Raw genomic sequence first — 17689 nt, 5'->3', positions numbered from 1 at the left:
TCTTTATAGTGTATGACTCCCAGTGGTAATATTATAGCTGTATGGCAGAGAATTATGCAATATATAATCATTACAAAGAACCAGAGACTGATGATAATGAGTTTTACCTGTCTAGAGAATGGAGTGCTTATGAATCATAATCTAAAAGACTGTCTGTAACAGCCTCTAGCCTATATTAAAGCACAGTCTAATAGACAGACACACATGAGAATAAGTTTAAATCAGTTTGAGAACAGTCTGTTTATGAATAATTCTCACAGTGACAACTGATAAGAATCACACGTGATTCTGAAGACAGTAACAGAGAAATAGATAGATAGATAGATGGATATTTAAGAGATGAGCTAATTAAATGACAAAGATAAATTAAGAGGTAAGAGGTAACTAGAACAATTTAAATAGGTTCACATGAACGCAGCCTGCCTTGCAGTTGCCCTCTCTCAGCTGTAACATTAGCTTACTGCTGAGGATGTGTCATAATTATAGAGAGGCTGAAAGATTGTGATTAAGGAGTTTTACTCCCTAGACAATGACCTAGACCTATAATGAATCATCATCGTGAGAGCATGATTTATAATCAGTGTTTTCTACAGGATTGTTGTCCAAGGTGGAGCCTGGCTGCAGTCTACTCAAATGAGAGTGATGCGACCACTTGAAACATGGAAATCACACGGTGGTACAGTGCACACACATCTGAATACATTTGGGGCCACCTCACAGTAATGCAGTCTGTAATTATCAGAATATTATTGCATCTGCCAGTGTGGTTTTGTTTCTGTTTGATATGTTTGTTTGTCAGCAGTATTACAGAATGTAAGTCATGTATGTCATGTAACTTAGTGGTAGCATGGCTTAGGGAAGATACCATTACATTTTGGAGTGGACATGATTCGCCATTCACTTTTGTCAACATCATGAGATAGGGCATTTGGTCGTTTTATACCGTGTTTGATCACACATGACTCTGACCCTGCATCATAACAAGTGCATTTATATGGATAAATCCTGTGGGCTCAACAAAGTGATGCTGGGAAGATGGATGTAGACTTCAGCTCTCAGCTCGTCTGACCTGTGAGCACGAGAAGTTGGAGGAAAGAGAGGGAGGGTGGGTAAGAGGCAACAAGAAGAGCAGAGTAGAGCAGCTGAGGAGAGAATATCAACAAATTGCACTTCACACATTTCTCTCCTCTTTCAGCAGGCATCAGAAGAGCACCTCAAAGGCTCTTACCTGAAACACATGTCAGCTGATTACAGACGCAGGCGCACACACACACACACACACACACACACACACACACACACACACAAACTAACAAACATGCTCTCCCACGCTCTCCCTGCCTCTCCTGATCTCCTTGCACCCTCTCTCATTGACTCTTGACCACATTTTCCTTTTTAATGGGTCATCTGTCGGCTGTTATAATAACTCAATTTTTGTGCTACACAGCTTTGCATTCTCAATGCAAATGCCTTTTGTGTTTATCCGGCTACGTTGCCCTCTAAGCCAGTGGTTTTCCATTTTTCTCCAATTCCCTGAGCCAGTGGTTTGTAACTCTTTCTCATGGGAACTTTAACAACAGTTTCGTACAACAAAGAAAACAAAACCAGCAGCAGAAAAGACATAAAGCTACGTATACTGCCTTAATGTGTATATTTAATGCGACTTTTTTCTACACTTCATCTAAACTAATCTAGATTTTGTTTTTAACTCTGGATTCACCAACTTTCTGTACTGTAAAAGTGTCGCAAGTGACATCTAACCTGCCAAGTATCATCCAAATGCTGCAGCTCTCTGCAGCAGACTGATTAAATTATAGAGACAATGGCAATTTCTAGAAAAAAAAAACCCAACAAAACAAAGCAGGGATCAAAACAAACAAAACACTCACATATAAATCATATTTACTGTGGGCAAAACAATTAATAAGAAGATGTAAGTGTCTGTGTTCTGTTTGCTTAGACAATGGTAATTACTCATGCTTTCAAACATTTAATGTGGCATTTTTGTTTAAATTTACAAATTATATATTCTTCCTCACAGAGGGAAATGTTCATAATAGATCTGTAACATTATGTCCCCATAATATGAAAATACTGTATTGGATACCTTCTGTTATTTTGAAATGGATAAAAAAGGTAATATTAAAGCATTCATCTGTCATTATTATAAAAACAGACATTTACAATTTTTGCATGTAAACTTAAAATTATGTTTTGAAGATACTAAACTGATTCATATTGGATGGATAGTTTTCCAGTTTGTAAATTACTCTAGTGCTTCACCTTCTTGAATATTTATGATGATCAGAATTAACAGTTCATGATGCACTCCCTAAAAAAGGCGCAATAAAAACCGTAGTGTCACTTTCAATCTGGCTGCATTGAGGACTAATGGTGATGGCAGCAGCCATATAGTCTCTTTATGCTTGTTTGTATGTCAAATACTGTGGTAATACTGGCTTTTCAGTGGTCTGTTTATTGTGGATAAAAAAACATTTCCTACCTTTACAGTCCAAATGTAATAAGAACATTTAATAGAGAAACAGAAATGACAAGAACAGATACAACAACTGCACAAACAAAAGAGGGAAAAATATATACACAGGCAGAAATTGAAATTTAATACCACACCCTCTGAGCAACTGAATGCAGGTTTTTCATCTTTCCATGCATTCATAAACTAGATGAACTTTATGCAATGACATGTGAGTATGTAAAGACATTCTTGCCTTTTTGAGGGCCAATTAAGATTGCATAATCCCAGTGATAGAAGAAGTACTCAGATCAACATGTATTGTTCTAACTTCATCTGCAAAATAACTACAACTGTGAAATAAATGTTGTGGAGTGAAATCTAATGCATTTCTCTCATAAAAGTAATGATGTAAAAATCTGAAAAATTAATTAAAATTAAATATTGCAGTGAAGGTCAGCAAATATTTAGCTATATTCCACCTCTGCAGCAGCCACATAACGTTTGTTCCATCTGTTTTCATGCCCTTTTCAATATGCACGTTAAAAAAACAAAACAAAACAAAACAAAACAAAAAAAACTGATTGTAAACACATCTTGAAATATTGCAAAAATAAATACATAATAATAATGCACTTTAAGGATGTTTTCAAATTTGTGTATCAGTGAAAGGAAAAAGTAATTTCGAGCCAGGGAAATGGAACTCATTTTCTTTACCTAGCAAATAGGCAAAATGATATGACTTATCATAATTGCATAGGCCACTGCAAGCTCTCTTTTTTAACGCTGGATGGCTTTTAACATGCTCATGTATGCACACAGGACTGTTACCAGAACTCCTCTAAGAGCACAAAGCATAAGATTAGTTTTTCAAAGAACTTTATTTAAATTGTTCTGTGTGCTCTCTGTTATTATACATCCATCCTTTTCCTTCATGTAAGTTTTTGACTGACATTCTTTGAATTATGTCATCTTGTTGAAGCTATTTCTGCTGTGGTAGCACTTGACTGGAGAATTAGCACCACCTACTGCTTATCTCAATGAATCAATTCTTAATATTCACATATCAGTAGTGGATGAAAAGGCAGATGCGTTTGCATTTTCTTTTGTTGATTTTCTGAAAATGTGGTTAAAATCTGCGCTACACTTGGATGGAAACCCAATTACAGTCCACCAGTTGTATGTGGCCATGCTGAAAACCATTTACTACGTAATGTGCTCAGTGCTCTTTAAAATATGCCTTTAAACACTCTATACTAGAGAACTTATATTTTTCAGGCAGGCCATTCAACACTGTACAGTTCATGAGGACATTATTTACTCTTAGAGGTGAGTGTGTAGTGAGCAGTTTAGGACAAATAGCAGAATGAATGGAGTCATGTAGTGAGTATTAGCCCTGTCTTTAGGAGTGGGTGGCTTACGAAAAGTGATGTCTATTACAGTTAACACATACATTGCACCAGCAAGAAAGTTAATCACTTTTTAGGAATTCCTAAAAAGTTGACTTTTAGAGATGAAAGCTTTGCTGAAGACACTTTGATGATATGGAAATTATATTATACATCATAAGCTTGTGTTTAAATGCTGAATGGTCTTTTAAGTGCAAATATGGGATTAAGTCAGTTTGAGGATTTTTGACATCAGCCCGGCAGTGATATTTGGCAGCTTTTTTTTTTCTATAACAATCTCATGTTGTTTGCATGAGCCGGATTTGTTTCGGCGATATGAACCTTTGTATTTGATGCCAATGAAAGCCATTTGAACATGAGTGAGAGAGAAAAGGATGAGAGAGCGGGACAGAGAAAGTGTGTTTTTAGAGTGTGTTTGTGTGGTGATTTTTGGACAGAACATCAAAAACAAAGCAGAGCAACAAGACAGCTTGTTCTGTTTGCATCATATCTCACACAAACACGCATAAGCAGCGTCTATGCACTCACAACTCGACAGCATACACACAACAAAATCACACAAATGCAGCAAATCATTCATCCATCTTTTATGCTAGGCACCCCTTTGTAAATTGCAGCTAATGTGTATGAGAGAGAAAAAGCGGGGTGAGCAGGCTGAGAATACAAAAGTAGAGAGAAGGAGTGAGTGGGAGCGGAGGCTGATGAGGAAGACAGGAAGAGGGAGGCATGTGAGAAAGATACAAGAAACAAGGAAGAAAAAGAGACATGCTAAGAGGTCAGATATGGCTCTTTCTCCAGGATATTCTTTTTTTCTCTTTGTGCTATTAAAGTCCCTTTTCAGCATTCTCCTCATTTCCATTTGATTTATTCTCTCCTTCCTTTCCCTTTATTTTTTTGTTTTTTGCTAACCATCATTATTCATCCACAGAGTTCCATTAAGACAGAGCTGGTCTAAACTGGTTTCTGTCATGTTGTCTGGTCTCATTTACATTTACATTACATTTTAGGCATGCAGCAGATGCTCCCAGCCATGGTGAAGTCTAAAACCAATGAAAGATCCCAAATATGAGCTGGTCTAAAAATTGCCATGTGTTTTGTGTTTGCGGTTTTCTTTGTAACCGAGCAGATTGTGCCGATAGATAAGAAAAACAGGGAGGAATGAGATGCTGAAATGTCAGAACAAGAGGACAGTTCTCCTCATTAAATCACTGCACGGGATGGTTGTCACTTCGACAACAACAGTTTTACTTTTTTTGTTTGTTTATTTATTTATTTATTTTTACAATTGCTCCCCGGAGATTTTATTTAATATTCATGTTATTTTGCTCACTACATGTTTGGATTTGCTCACGAGTCATTATGAAAATTCAAAAAACTTTGCACAGAATAAGCAGGCAAATGGAAAGGTTGGTATAATAAATACAGTTATTGATGCTAGAGCAACTAGTTTGCATAAATACTGGAAAACCTTATGGTCCTCGGCAATTTTATTAGTTTAAAACATGGAGAAAAGTTGCAAGATGTTCTGGACAATACAGTCCTTTTTGAAAAATATGTGTGCTTGTTTTAGGGGTGGAAGAATTATTCAATATTTACTTAAAGCAATACTCTGCCAATTTTCCTACCAACTTTGTATCACAACAATGTGGGTAATGTGTGTAAATGAACTGTAGTAAACTTCTTTCCATCTTGCCAGCACTCAGACCTCCTTCCTCAGCTCAAATGTGCCACATAACATTTTTTGCCGACCCTCAGGCCGTTGCTCAAACTACAGATTATACTTCCACATTTTTGTAAGGCCGCCATCACAGACACAAAAAGAATGTAGAAACTGACTGAGAGAAAGAGCTGTTCCTCCCATGTAAACTCAGATCAAACTCCAAAATCAGGCACTGCCAGTCAAATATAAATCAAGACTCTGTTCCTGCATTGCATATTTCTCATCTTAACTGTTTTCAGAAGCATATTTTAGTCTACTGTTCACTGAAAATAGGCTACTGAGATCCAACTAGGTGGTGCTGATCAATTACAAGCCAAGATTCTGTTACTGTGTTGAGGCACATATTTATGTTTAGGCTACCGTTATCTGTTATGCAAGATTATTTGTTACCGGCCGCCTGCCATATTCTTTTCTTTGTCAAAACGCTCAGTCTTGCTTTAGGCCTATGTCACCCACCAGTGGCAGCATTTATTGATTTGGTGCAGCAGTGCACTCTGGTAGTTCTAGGTTTTCTACCTCTTGTGCAAAAGTGAATGCCACATTCCCTTTTCCCTGTTTTATGTGGTCATAAAGCACCAATTTTGAAAGTATTTTGGTGTCTTTACTGCATAGACAGTCTAGATTTATAAAAAGCTAATTTTTGCAGCAGTTAAATACTATCCCACAATATAAAAACCCACAAAAAGTGTGATATTTTCTTTTAGTGATTCATGAGTGAATTTAGTGCAGAAATCCACCAATACAATACTTTTTTGTGTGTGTTCGGAACATAATGGACCTTTTTTCAGACATTTTGACTTGTCACAATAGCAAAAGCACAGGTGAAGGTGATGCATTGTGGATGGCTGTGTTCCATTAAGTGTCCCAGTAAAATCATCCAGTGAACCAGCATGCACAATATCAGAACTTCCCCTAAATGGAATGCAGCTCTTATCAGCGTGATTATATACACACATGCTTTTCCGCACCAGCAGATATAAACGGCTTGTTCTGAGGTAACGAAAACACAGGATATGTTTCAAATCCTACACACCCGACCTTTAAGTGTAAAGAAGCATAAAGAGGAAATGCTAAAAAGAAAAGAAATGCAAGAACAGAATGTTCAAAATTACAAGTAGCCTACAGTGCATCATTGCAAATTTTCATGTTATTTTCTTGCCTAGAGCAATCTGTCAACCGTCTGTGTGACATATGGCAGATTAAATTAGTGCTTTGTTCAGGGACAAGCTAAAGCTCAAAAGGTAGGAGCTGTTCACACAGTTTTGTTTTCTACAGATGGTAACGCTTGACAACTGACAGCTTTTTAAATGCATCTTGAGTCAAGGCTTGTCAGGCCATGGCTATAGGCAGTCACATTTCTTTTTTTTTGGGGGTGGGGGGGGGGGGCAAACAACGGTACAATCAATGACCAAAACATAGGCTAAAGAAACGCTTAAATGTAAGTGGATTAATTTTATGAAGAAGAAAAAACATTTTCTGCACTAATGAGTCACTTTTTGTTTAACTGTTCGCTAGCAGGTATCCTGTAACGTAAGCTAACTTCAACGTTGCAGGTGTTGTTTGAATGCTATTGTTATTGACATGCTAGTAACATGCTAGGTTAGAAATTGGCACAATATTTACGTAAAATGGCCTCCCATGTAAGGTGCATGCAAAATGTTCTTTGTTGATGTGTTGAAGTCCTAATCCTTTCACCTCCTCCTTTTTTTAAGGAGGAATTCTTATCATTTAGTTGTATAACTCATCTTATTTTACTTGTTAGCCCTTCACTTGTAGTGTTAAACATCAGAAGACTGTCAGAAGTCAGTTTTCTAATTATGTTGCTATGAGTATATCTTATGCTTGATATCGCAAGCGTAAGTGTGTTTTTTGAACGCATTTTCTAAATATTTTACTCCTTATTACTTTATATCTAATATATTTATTTCTCTACTATTGTGTAAAATATTCTTGTGTGGAATTTGTATGTGATTATAGCATCTTTCTGATGTTTTCATGGCATATTTTTTTGTTCATAAAGTAGACAATATTGGTGAACAGCACTTGCTTGTATTTCATCCAATTCACAAGTATTCTCCAGCTTAAAGACCTTTTTCACAGCAGACATTTTGACTCATCATAGCAGGAAAAGCACAGGCGTAATTGATTTCATTAAAAGTGATTGCTTTCCTTCCAGCTGCTTCAGTTTCAGGGTCCTGGTATTGTGCATGCTGGCTTACTGGGAAACTTAATAGAACTGAACCATGTAGTGAAGTTTTTTTTCATTTGTGCTTTTTCCTGTGACAACTTAAAATTCTTACCATGAAATAGGCCTATTAGTAGTATTTTAGTAATAGTTAATGTTTTTCATACTATGATGAGTAAAAATGTCTGTAAATGTCTGCTGTCTGCTTTGTCGATATACTGCCAAATCAGTTACTGCAGTTTTTCCTTTATAATGAAGGAAACAAAACACTTGTTGGTCAATTTCTTCCTGTGTGGAGACTTGTTTATTTTGTGTTGGATGATCTCCCTAGACAAACAAATTACAAAAGGCTGATCATGATGAGGGTATCCATGGGTGCTCTTTTTTTCATCTTTAAGGCTTTTTTTTAAGGTTATTTTATCTGTCAGGTAATAAATTCAAAAAGAAAATGTCTTATTTTCATATTGAGGTCTGTGTATTTTTCCAACATGTTCTCGAGTCAGCTGAGAATTGATCTATTTTAAAATTCAAAGCTTGACTGCTTGCTTCATTTTGTGAGTTCTCAACAACAGTTGGGGATATTTTTTCACAGTTTGAGTTATTCTAGTTGTGCTTTAACACTTGACAGTCATCACATATTGAAAAATACTCAGATGCTTGTGGTCACAATAACAAGAAGATTTTTATCCCCTCTTACTTTCATCTCACTGTAAAAAGTCCAGAACAAGTTTAATGACTTACTTGTCAGTATAATATGACGCCCACAGCGTGCCTCCTACATTTACGAGGCATCCCTAAAATGTATGAAAATATTCTCATCCAATCCACATTCGTTACCACAAAAAAGACTGACACTACTTACCATATGTTTTTCCCTTTTTTTCAGTGAGTCAAAGTGGTCTTGCTGGTGATGTGTGTCCAGATCCTGGAGTTCCAGAAAATGGCAAAAGGATAGGCTCAACCTTCCAGTAAGTTCATATAAATACAGACTCAACGGCTCTTAGTCACTCCTAGTTAAATGAAGTATAATAAAAACACCCACAGGTGCTATGAATATTGTCGATCTTTTGTCCAGCACAGGGATCATTACTGTATGTGTGTCAGACATGTAGAAACCAGACGGCAGTGCTGCTCATGTTCCAGATTACCTGTGAATTGTGATGTTAAAAATATAGTTGATTTAGTGATAGGGTGTAAATGCAAAAGTATTCACAACCTGTGTTATTAATGTTGGTATTTAATAGAAATTATATATTTCACAACTGCAATTATCATAGTTATTGACTAAAGTTGGAAAAACAGTTAAATATATTTATGTTATGAATGTTACTAAGACAGTTAACTCAAGTACTTTACTTAATTAATATTTTGAGCACCCGTACTTGAGTATATCAGTTTTAATGACGTGTCTTGACCCTACTCCACTCTGCTAAAATGAGGCCAAAATGTACCAGATATGGCCGTTGCCGTCTTGTGTTGGTAACGTCATTTGGAACCAAAGTATTCGCAGTAGCGATCTCTATGATGGTGGAATATCTGCTCATACACCCATCTGACCAGGTTTGAGCAGCGCCATTGATTGCAAGCACACTGATTGGCCCACAAATCTGTCAATCATGATGTTAAACTCCCTTTTTATAGCATCAAATAACTAATTAAAACCAATTTTATCAGAAAAACACTTTAACAAAAATCAGGGTTATAAAAACTAAAAACCAAACTTAAAAGACAGAAACCATCTTTGGGGAAAAAAAACATATTTATTGTGTACTACATCATCCATTTTTATTTTACAGTCTATGATTTATATTTCTACTTCTCTACATTGTAGAGGCAATTATTGTACTTTGTACTTTATTACAATTAATTGACAGCTTTAGTTATATTAGATTCAAATTTTTAATACAAAATATAGATCAACTAATAAATGTTGATGCAGCATGATTGATTAAAATACCCAGCATTTTACAAAGTAAATAAAATGAGCTCCATCTATAACAGTTGCAAGTCTAAAGTGATTAACACATTATAACGCAGTAAACATTCAATATTATTTTGAGGTTACAGATGTTGTGACTTCAGGGCCCAGTTCAGACTGTAAGTTTATTTCCTCAGAAACCACAGTGTGTGTGTTTAGTTGTTTCTCCTCTCTTCTTCACTCGTGCGCATCCTTTAACTCCCCCGCTGATAGTGAGTTCCACTCTGCCGCTGTTTGGTCCCAGGATTGGTCCAATGAGCATGAACCATCCTCACCAACATTCTCCACCATTTTCCCAGAGACTGTAGTGTTTTGTGGTTTATGTATCATCATGAATAATTTCTGTCTGTGAGGGACTTCTTGTTACAGCTCTGGCTTTTTAGATGCGAAGCACCTTATGTAACTAGCTCGAAACAAACCGGAAAAAAAAACTCATATTCACATTTGTAGTCTTTTAGATCCTCCTAAAGGGGGAAGCTGTTTAGTGCTTGTCAGACCAGCTCCACATCCGCCAACCTGAGTCACTTAGAAGAAAACTTAAAATTAGTTGGTGCCACAGTTTTAATTAGAAAATATAGATATGTTCATGTACATCACGCACACAAAATAAGACAAAAAGGTAATCACACAGAGTCTAACTGCTGGAATTTTGGATGTGTATCACCTGCAGGTAACACGAGTTGAAGCTGCATTTTTTTCCTTTATAGCCCCTGTTTTAATTCTGTGTGTGTGTGTGTGTGTGTGTGTGTGTGTGTGTGTGTTATTTTGAGAAACACTTTCACCTGTGATGCTACAGTTACAGTAACAGCCTGTTGTTAAGGATCCACACTCATAGAAAGAGTTGAACACAAATAGCAGGACGGTTTGTTACGGAAGTAGGATCTGGATAATAATCAAGGTCTTGGTGGTCACAGGAGTTTCTTAATGATTCACTCCATGATGTCTGCCATCCTATCAGTAAAACGGGAGACATAATTTCATTTAATCAGGAGAGAGCAATTATAAAATGATCACCTCTCCCTACGACGCATCCACTTAGCATCAGTGGAAAGACTGCTCTCATGTTTCTCTCGATTTTATACGAAAACCAAGATGAGCTTTCCATTTTTACCTTATTCTGAGACTATTTCCAGGCCAAAAAACTTTTAAATGATAATCATCTTTTAATCTCAGGCTCCTGGTGCGCTTCTTAATCATTAGCAACTTTGACTGCACAAACTCTGTAGGACTATTAGTGCCTGAGTTAGTGAAAGGTCATTACCTCAGTATGTTTATGTGTTTGTGTGTTTATCTGTGGGCGTTTATGTATAACTGTGCTTGCATGTTGGCATGGATGTGTTTAGTGTGTGTTACAGGTTTCTGTCTAATCATCATTACGCACTAAGATGCAGGAGCTGGAACAGAAATGTGGTGTGATGAAGTGAAACAGGAGAAATGGAGAGAAAACATAGCTGCAGAGAAAACTAAAGTTTTCACTGTTGGGTGGTGCAAATGTGCATAATGTCTGTAACCTAGTGTGTCATGGCAGTTCTGATTCACAAGCAACCGTATACAGAACTGAGATGGAAAGGTTTTAGTTCTTTCCGAGGAAATAGCAGTAACAACAAAGTTTTCTTTCCTGTAATTGTAAATTTCACAGTGAGCGGCTGGATGGGAGGTACTTTTAGTGTCATCAAGTAACAGAAGCTGTAAAGTAAATGACCCAACTCTCCGTGACAAAGGCACTTACTGTGCGATTTGGCCAGGCAATACGATTCTACAGTGTTTAACAACAGGGTGGAGCCACTGAACAACCAGAACCCTACATGGCGGATGTTTGGCCAGGTGGTAGACTGTGGTGTGTATCAGCAGGGAGGAGACATTAAGCTTTACAGACAAGACACCATACAGACTTCCACTTAGATGGCTGAATGTCCCTCTCACGTGTTAGACAGCGGGGTGTTGGAGGGAATGAGGAAAACAGGAATGATAAGAACCAATGATGAGGACGGAAGTGAGAGGAGTGAAGGAAAGAAATGAGAGAAGATCAAAGGGTAGCAGAACATAAGAAAAAGTCATGAGTGGAGAAAAAAATAAAGGGTCTCACAGAAAATGAAGAATTAAAGGTCCTAATTGTATGATCTGGGGGGAATGTTGTCTTCCACAGGGATCCTAAAGCCACTGCATTGTTAATATTATGGCCATCATTTATACATACATTCTACAGTTATCTTCTTTTCTAGTTCTCTTAAGATATAGCCAGTAATGTGAAAGGTGTCTACAAGCATCACAGTATCATCTTTGCGAAGCAGTGAGAGCTAGAATCAATGTAACAGTTATGACTGTTTTTGACAAGTGTTGTTTCTGTTGTGTCCCTTAAATAGAATTGGATCCAGCGTCCAGTTCAGTTGTGATGACAGCTATGTACTACAAGGATCTAAAAGTATCACCTGTCAACGAGTCACTGACACACTGGCTGCCTGGAGTGACCACAGACCCATCTGCAGAAGTAAGTGTCACCTGCCATTCTTTTAAATGGCATTAGAGCTCGAGCTATTTATATTCTGGATTCATACCTACCAACAGATCTGGCCACGTCTTATAAAGCATACCTGATGCTGCGTATCACTGTGCATTAAGTTGTACAGATTCGTAGGGGTGTAAATCACAAGTTTCATTATGATACATTATTACAGTAGAGTTTTTGGAGAACTATACAATACTTGCTGATATCACAAAGTCTGCCACGATATGATTTTGATTTGATTATATTGAGGGGCCTGCAATCAATGTGAGATGAGATGAGTAAATATCCTCATTGTCTTTTTTTTTTGCTTTTTTTTGCTGCTTATCATTATCTGCCTGTTGCTAGCCTGCCAGCACGGTTTGAATGTTTAGGAAGGAGGTGTGCTTGGACTGAAATGGTGGCACAGACGTGCCATGGGTATTTCAAAAATAGGGTGTATCTCAAAGATGACAATTTGTAGCGATATTTTCACTTTGCATCCATATTTGATTGTTCATTTAATCAATAACTGTATGTATTATTACACCCATATTGATTTGGTTGCATTGAATAACTATGTTTTTATATAGCTGCACTGACAATAACTGTGCCATATATCAATGTGAGAACTATGACATAGTCATATTGCATTACAACAATCAATGTGTTGTTATATTTTCTTAAGTATTCAAACATAGTTAAAAAAATGTACAATGTATAGACTCACACAAAAGTAATCCCTCTCAGCCCTCACTTATGACCCATTAAAAGTGTGTGTCGGTATATTTATCTGCAGAGACTCTGCCCTCTACCTGCTTATTTTCTTTGTTTGGGATGCTCCTGTGCAAAGTGCAAAGTAGAGGGCTGGACTTTTGAAAAAGGCAGTAACTTCAATTCTGACCTATTAATATATAATCATAAATATCATAGTAGTAAACCAATCATCAATTTTAGTTTTCAATGGACATCCATACACTACATTTGTGATACATTTACACACACTATCATACATTTTCATACACTGATGGTGGCGGAGCCTTTAGGCAAGGTGCTGACCTGCTTATCTGGGATTCAGTTTTATGCTTAAGGAGACTTCAGCATGCTGTTAGGAGGAGCTAAGAATTTAACCATCAACCCTGATAACCAGCTATTATCACCCCAGAGGTCTGGGGGTAAAGAAAATGATGCCCCACCTGTCATCACAGATCCCACTGCTGCAGGCAGTGCAGCACTGAAACTTTACTTGCATGTTCGTCATAAAGCAGGAGTATGTTACCCAGAGGCAATGTTAAGAGTGTTAAATGTGCTTTTAATATTTCTTGGATAACAGTGGAATTTCATGGCAGCAATGTGTACCTTTTATTTGGATTTGGCCACACAAACAATATGTGTTAGTACAATAAATTAATTGTTAGTTTTTGTTTCTTAAGGGGATTTGGTGATGGTAGTAAAATGATAAAATAAGGCCAGTCGTATCCTCTGTGATACTGCTGCCTGAGATCCCCAGGCTGTTGTTCCAAAGCCGTGAAGCCCTGATGGAGAAAGCCTGTTCACCTTCAGTCATTAGCCTCGACACTAAAACAGTCATAAGGTTCCTGTCTGAGCTCCTTTGGCTCCTTCTCAGAAATATTCTGCTCAGGCGGGAAAAGGAGTTCAGAGCAAAGCTGAGCACCGGGCCCTGCAAAGCCCTAAAACTAATCAATAAACTAAACCAGTTTATCATAAATAGTACATCACATAATGCAGTTCATGCATTTGACTTAATTCATATTAAATGTCTCTGATTCTTTTCACTGTATAACTGCAGAAATTTTGCATATCCTTTTTAATGCTGCAGTACTTTAGTCTGGTTCCAGACCTTTGAATCACTGCCCAGATCTCAGACTTTTTCAGCATTTTATATTCAGCATTTGTTGATGTAGAGATCACTGATGGCTGCTTCCCTGATTGTTAAACAGCTAACTAAGGTTTGGCCATTGTAAATGTTCAAACCAGTTTGATATTCGGCCAAACACTGGACTGGTATACCAAATTTTACCACTAGATGTCGAACTTGATTCAACAGCCTCCAGTGAATAGAGCATAATGACACTGTGTCCAAACTGCAGGTGAGTGTCCGACTATTACCTTGCGTCATGTAACATTGGAACTCTTTGTCCACATTGAATCCATTAAATATGCACGCTGGTTATGCCATGTAAACAAACCATTTAATTTCTAATACCTAAATATCAGCTGTGCACTTTAGATCAACTGACCACATAACAGAAGAGTTAGTAGCCCACTTGCTACCGTACTGCGTTTGTAACATTATTTTTTAAACAGATAGCACGTTTTAGATAGTAATATTTACAGGAAATGATATACAATATAGCCAACAGCAAACGTTCAGCCCAAAATAGTGTAGTGGGTCACTCAAAGCCACTCAGAGCACCTTTTTTATTGCCTTCATATCCAAAAAAGTGCTGTATTGGCACAGTCGTAGTCTTCTACGCCAGCATGGTAGTTAATTGCACACAACCTGTCAGACACTAGTAGCTCCATTGGTCTGTTCATAAATGTATTTACAGTACATAATATATGTTAATCACATTGTCATATTCCTTATAACTAAAACAGCACAACAATTTATTGCAGTGACGTTGTCAGCAAAGGTTGCTGATTTAGTTAAGTTTTCACTTCTGAAAGGACTTCTGGTAGTTGGTACGCAACCCTTACTCCAGAGTAGACTTGCCAAAATTTACCCAACTCTAGGATTTGAGCTTTGTAGGCAGAATTAAGAATGGACACGTCATCTTCTTGTGCCTGATAAAGAAAAAAAGTTCACAGTAAAATTCCAGACCCATATATATAAAGCATTACATGTGGAAAAAAAACATCATCAGTATTGACTGTCATTTTTAAATCTGTATTTTAGAATGTTATCCTGCTGGTTTTTGCTAATGAAGAAACTTTTAAAGTAAACATCACAAAAACACAGTGAAGAGAAAATATGAGTGTGATTTATGTTTTGTTGTGCGTTGATGTGTTAAAGTCATGATTCACTTTCTGACTGACTGCCTGAGTGACTAAATAAATAACTGTGTGAGTGGCAGAGCAATGATGCAGGGGCTCTCACTGCCCACATGTTTACTGACAATACCCTGTTGGGTTTATTGCTCCACAATGAAAAGGCAGACAGATAGCATACACACCCAAGTGTGTGTACGCAACACACACTGACACACACTGACAGCAAGTATCCAACGGACAATGTCACACACACACGCGCACACACACACACACACACACACACACACACACACACACACACACACCCCTCATAGCTGCAACAGTATTTGCCTTGAGCTGTGTGTGTTTGATGGACAGACAGTCCCTGTGCTCAGGCACACACTATAGGGTCGCTGTCACATCACATTACAGTGTAAGTGTGTGCGTGCTTGTTTTGTGTCTATATGTCTGTCTGTGGCTGCAGGAACCTGCCTGACTTCATGATACAGGCTACTCTTGTCAGTAAGAGAGATGAAGGCCAGATGGAAGGACACATAGATATAATATTAATAATATTACACAATTAGTTTGCACACAGAGGTTTTTTTTTTACACTGTTTGTATTCTCAAGGAATGATTATTCTCTTATGTTAAGTCAGATGACCCTGAGCCACTGATTGATTTTTGGTGCCAGAAATTATTTGGAAATTAAGGGAGAATAAAATTTCCACATTAAGAGCAGTTAGAATGACAAGAATTAAGGTATTGCCTGTGGATTTCCCTTTTGTTTGTGATCCAAATGAACACAGATCCTAAAACCTGTATTAACCAATAATAATATTAACATGAAATAGAATGGAAAAGAGTAGAATAAAACTTAACTCTAAGAGTAAAAAAATGTGTCCATATTGCTTGGTAATAAAATGAAAAACAACATGAAAAGAATTGAGTAAGCCAGTGGGATAAATTGCTTCTTATATACCTGCACTGTTGCTCTCAAATCAAATGAATCTCAGGATCTAATTGAAAGAGATTTCTGTTTGTAACTAAAATCATAGAATATTACTATCCATCTTTTCAGTTCTGTGAAGCTTTCAGCTCAGAGATATTTACTCATCTCATTTCAGCTATTCTTGAATTCATGACTCCACCACATATTGTGATTTTGAGTCTAATCGTTGTCATCAGCTCCCTGAGGCAACTGTTTTTATCAAAAATAATACTCTACCTGTCCAGCATCAAACAGGAACAAAAATTGTCAAGTGATTGGTGAACAGTGTTGAGTGGCAAAATGCAGTAATCCCTAAACTAAGCTGGAAAAAATGTACAAAATGCACAAAACTTCTGAAGTAGAATATTTCCATTTGAATTGGGCAGCAATGCAGACAGTGGGTGCTGGATTTCACTCAGTATGCATTACATTTCATATTCCTCCAATGAAGTCATAAAAGTAGGTGCAGAAGATATGTATGCTATTTTTAAACTTTGGAACAATTTGTTTTTTTGTTTGTTTTTTTTTACTTTGAATCTAAATTTAAAGGGGGAATGTTCAGGATGACACAACACTGCTTAACATAGTGACAGCTGGAAAATACATTCAAGGTAGTATGTTGACAGTGATATTGATGGAGAGGAATAACCTGTGAAAAAGAGAGTGCAAGGAAGAGAGAGAGAGAGAAAAGAGGTGAGTCTGTAACACACAAACAAACAGGCAGGCAGAAAGGGGTTAAAAATTCCCTTACTGTAGCTCTGGTGTATTGTGTTATCTGGTGTGATCTCTCTCCTGGGATTCAAACCCATGAGCCGCTCTCATTCTCTGCTGAGACTTTAATGTTAATTAGAAGCTGGTCTCTGGGATGAATCGCCGTGAATGTGTTTCTGTGTGTCCGTGTGCGTGTGTGTGTGTGTGTGTGTACCTGTGTGTATCACAGTGTGTTTCAGCCCTCTTTTCTAATTAACAGGCAGATCAGTCATCTGAGGTCCTCCTCTCTCTCCCTCTCTCTAGTGGTATTCTCTATGCCTCTGTCTCTTTCCTGCCTCTTGCCCTTCCTCCTTCAATTTCTTTTCTCCTCCTTTCTCACATTATTATCTTTTGCCCTCTCTACTCTCTGTTTCTGTCTCTTTCTAACCTCTCTCCGTCATGTCTTTCCACTTTGCCTCTCAACCTGTCTGTATTTGCAAACTTCTTTACTTTATTATTTCCACCCATCTGTCTCTAACTCCTCACTGCCACTATTATTCTGTGTTACTCTTATGTCCTTTCTCGTCTTGAATGCTTTTGCCTCAATGTCATTGGCCTTCCCTCCCTCTAATGGCAGTGATCGCCTCCAGCTAAGTCATTATAATAGATAAAGGGCAAATATGATCAGATAAAACTTCCTCTGCAATGGTAACACTGCTTGTTGACTAAAACTGAGTGAAAATGTCAACATAGCCTTTTAATATTAC

The 17689-nt window shown here is 37.5% G+C and overlaps 1 protein-coding gene across 1 annotated transcript in view; it reads left to right on the top strand.

Annotated features, from left to right (window-relative positions):
• LOC121944114 (CUB and sushi domain-containing protein 1-like) overlaps window positions 1-17689 on the top strand; it is a 453543-nt gene that overhangs the window by 244635 nt on the left and 191219 nt on the right. Inside the window, exons 8-9 of the mRNA XM_042487796.1 lie at window positions 8674-8755; window positions 12129-12253. Coding sequence (XP_042343730.1) covers window positions 8674-8755; window positions 12129-12253 — 207 coding nt within the window. The remainder of the gene's footprint in view (window positions 1-8673; window positions 8756-12128; window positions 12254-17689) is intronic.

Source organism: Plectropomus leopardus, chromosome 1 (assembly GCF_008729295.1).
Source record: "Plectropomus leopardus isolate mb chromosome 1, YSFRI_Pleo_2.0, whole genome shotgun sequence".
In the NCBI taxonomy this organism is placed as follows: Eukaryota; Metazoa; Chordata; class Actinopteri; order Perciformes; family Serranidae; genus Plectropomus; species Plectropomus leopardus.
This window is presented reverse-complemented; position numbering and strand designations above follow the sequence as displayed.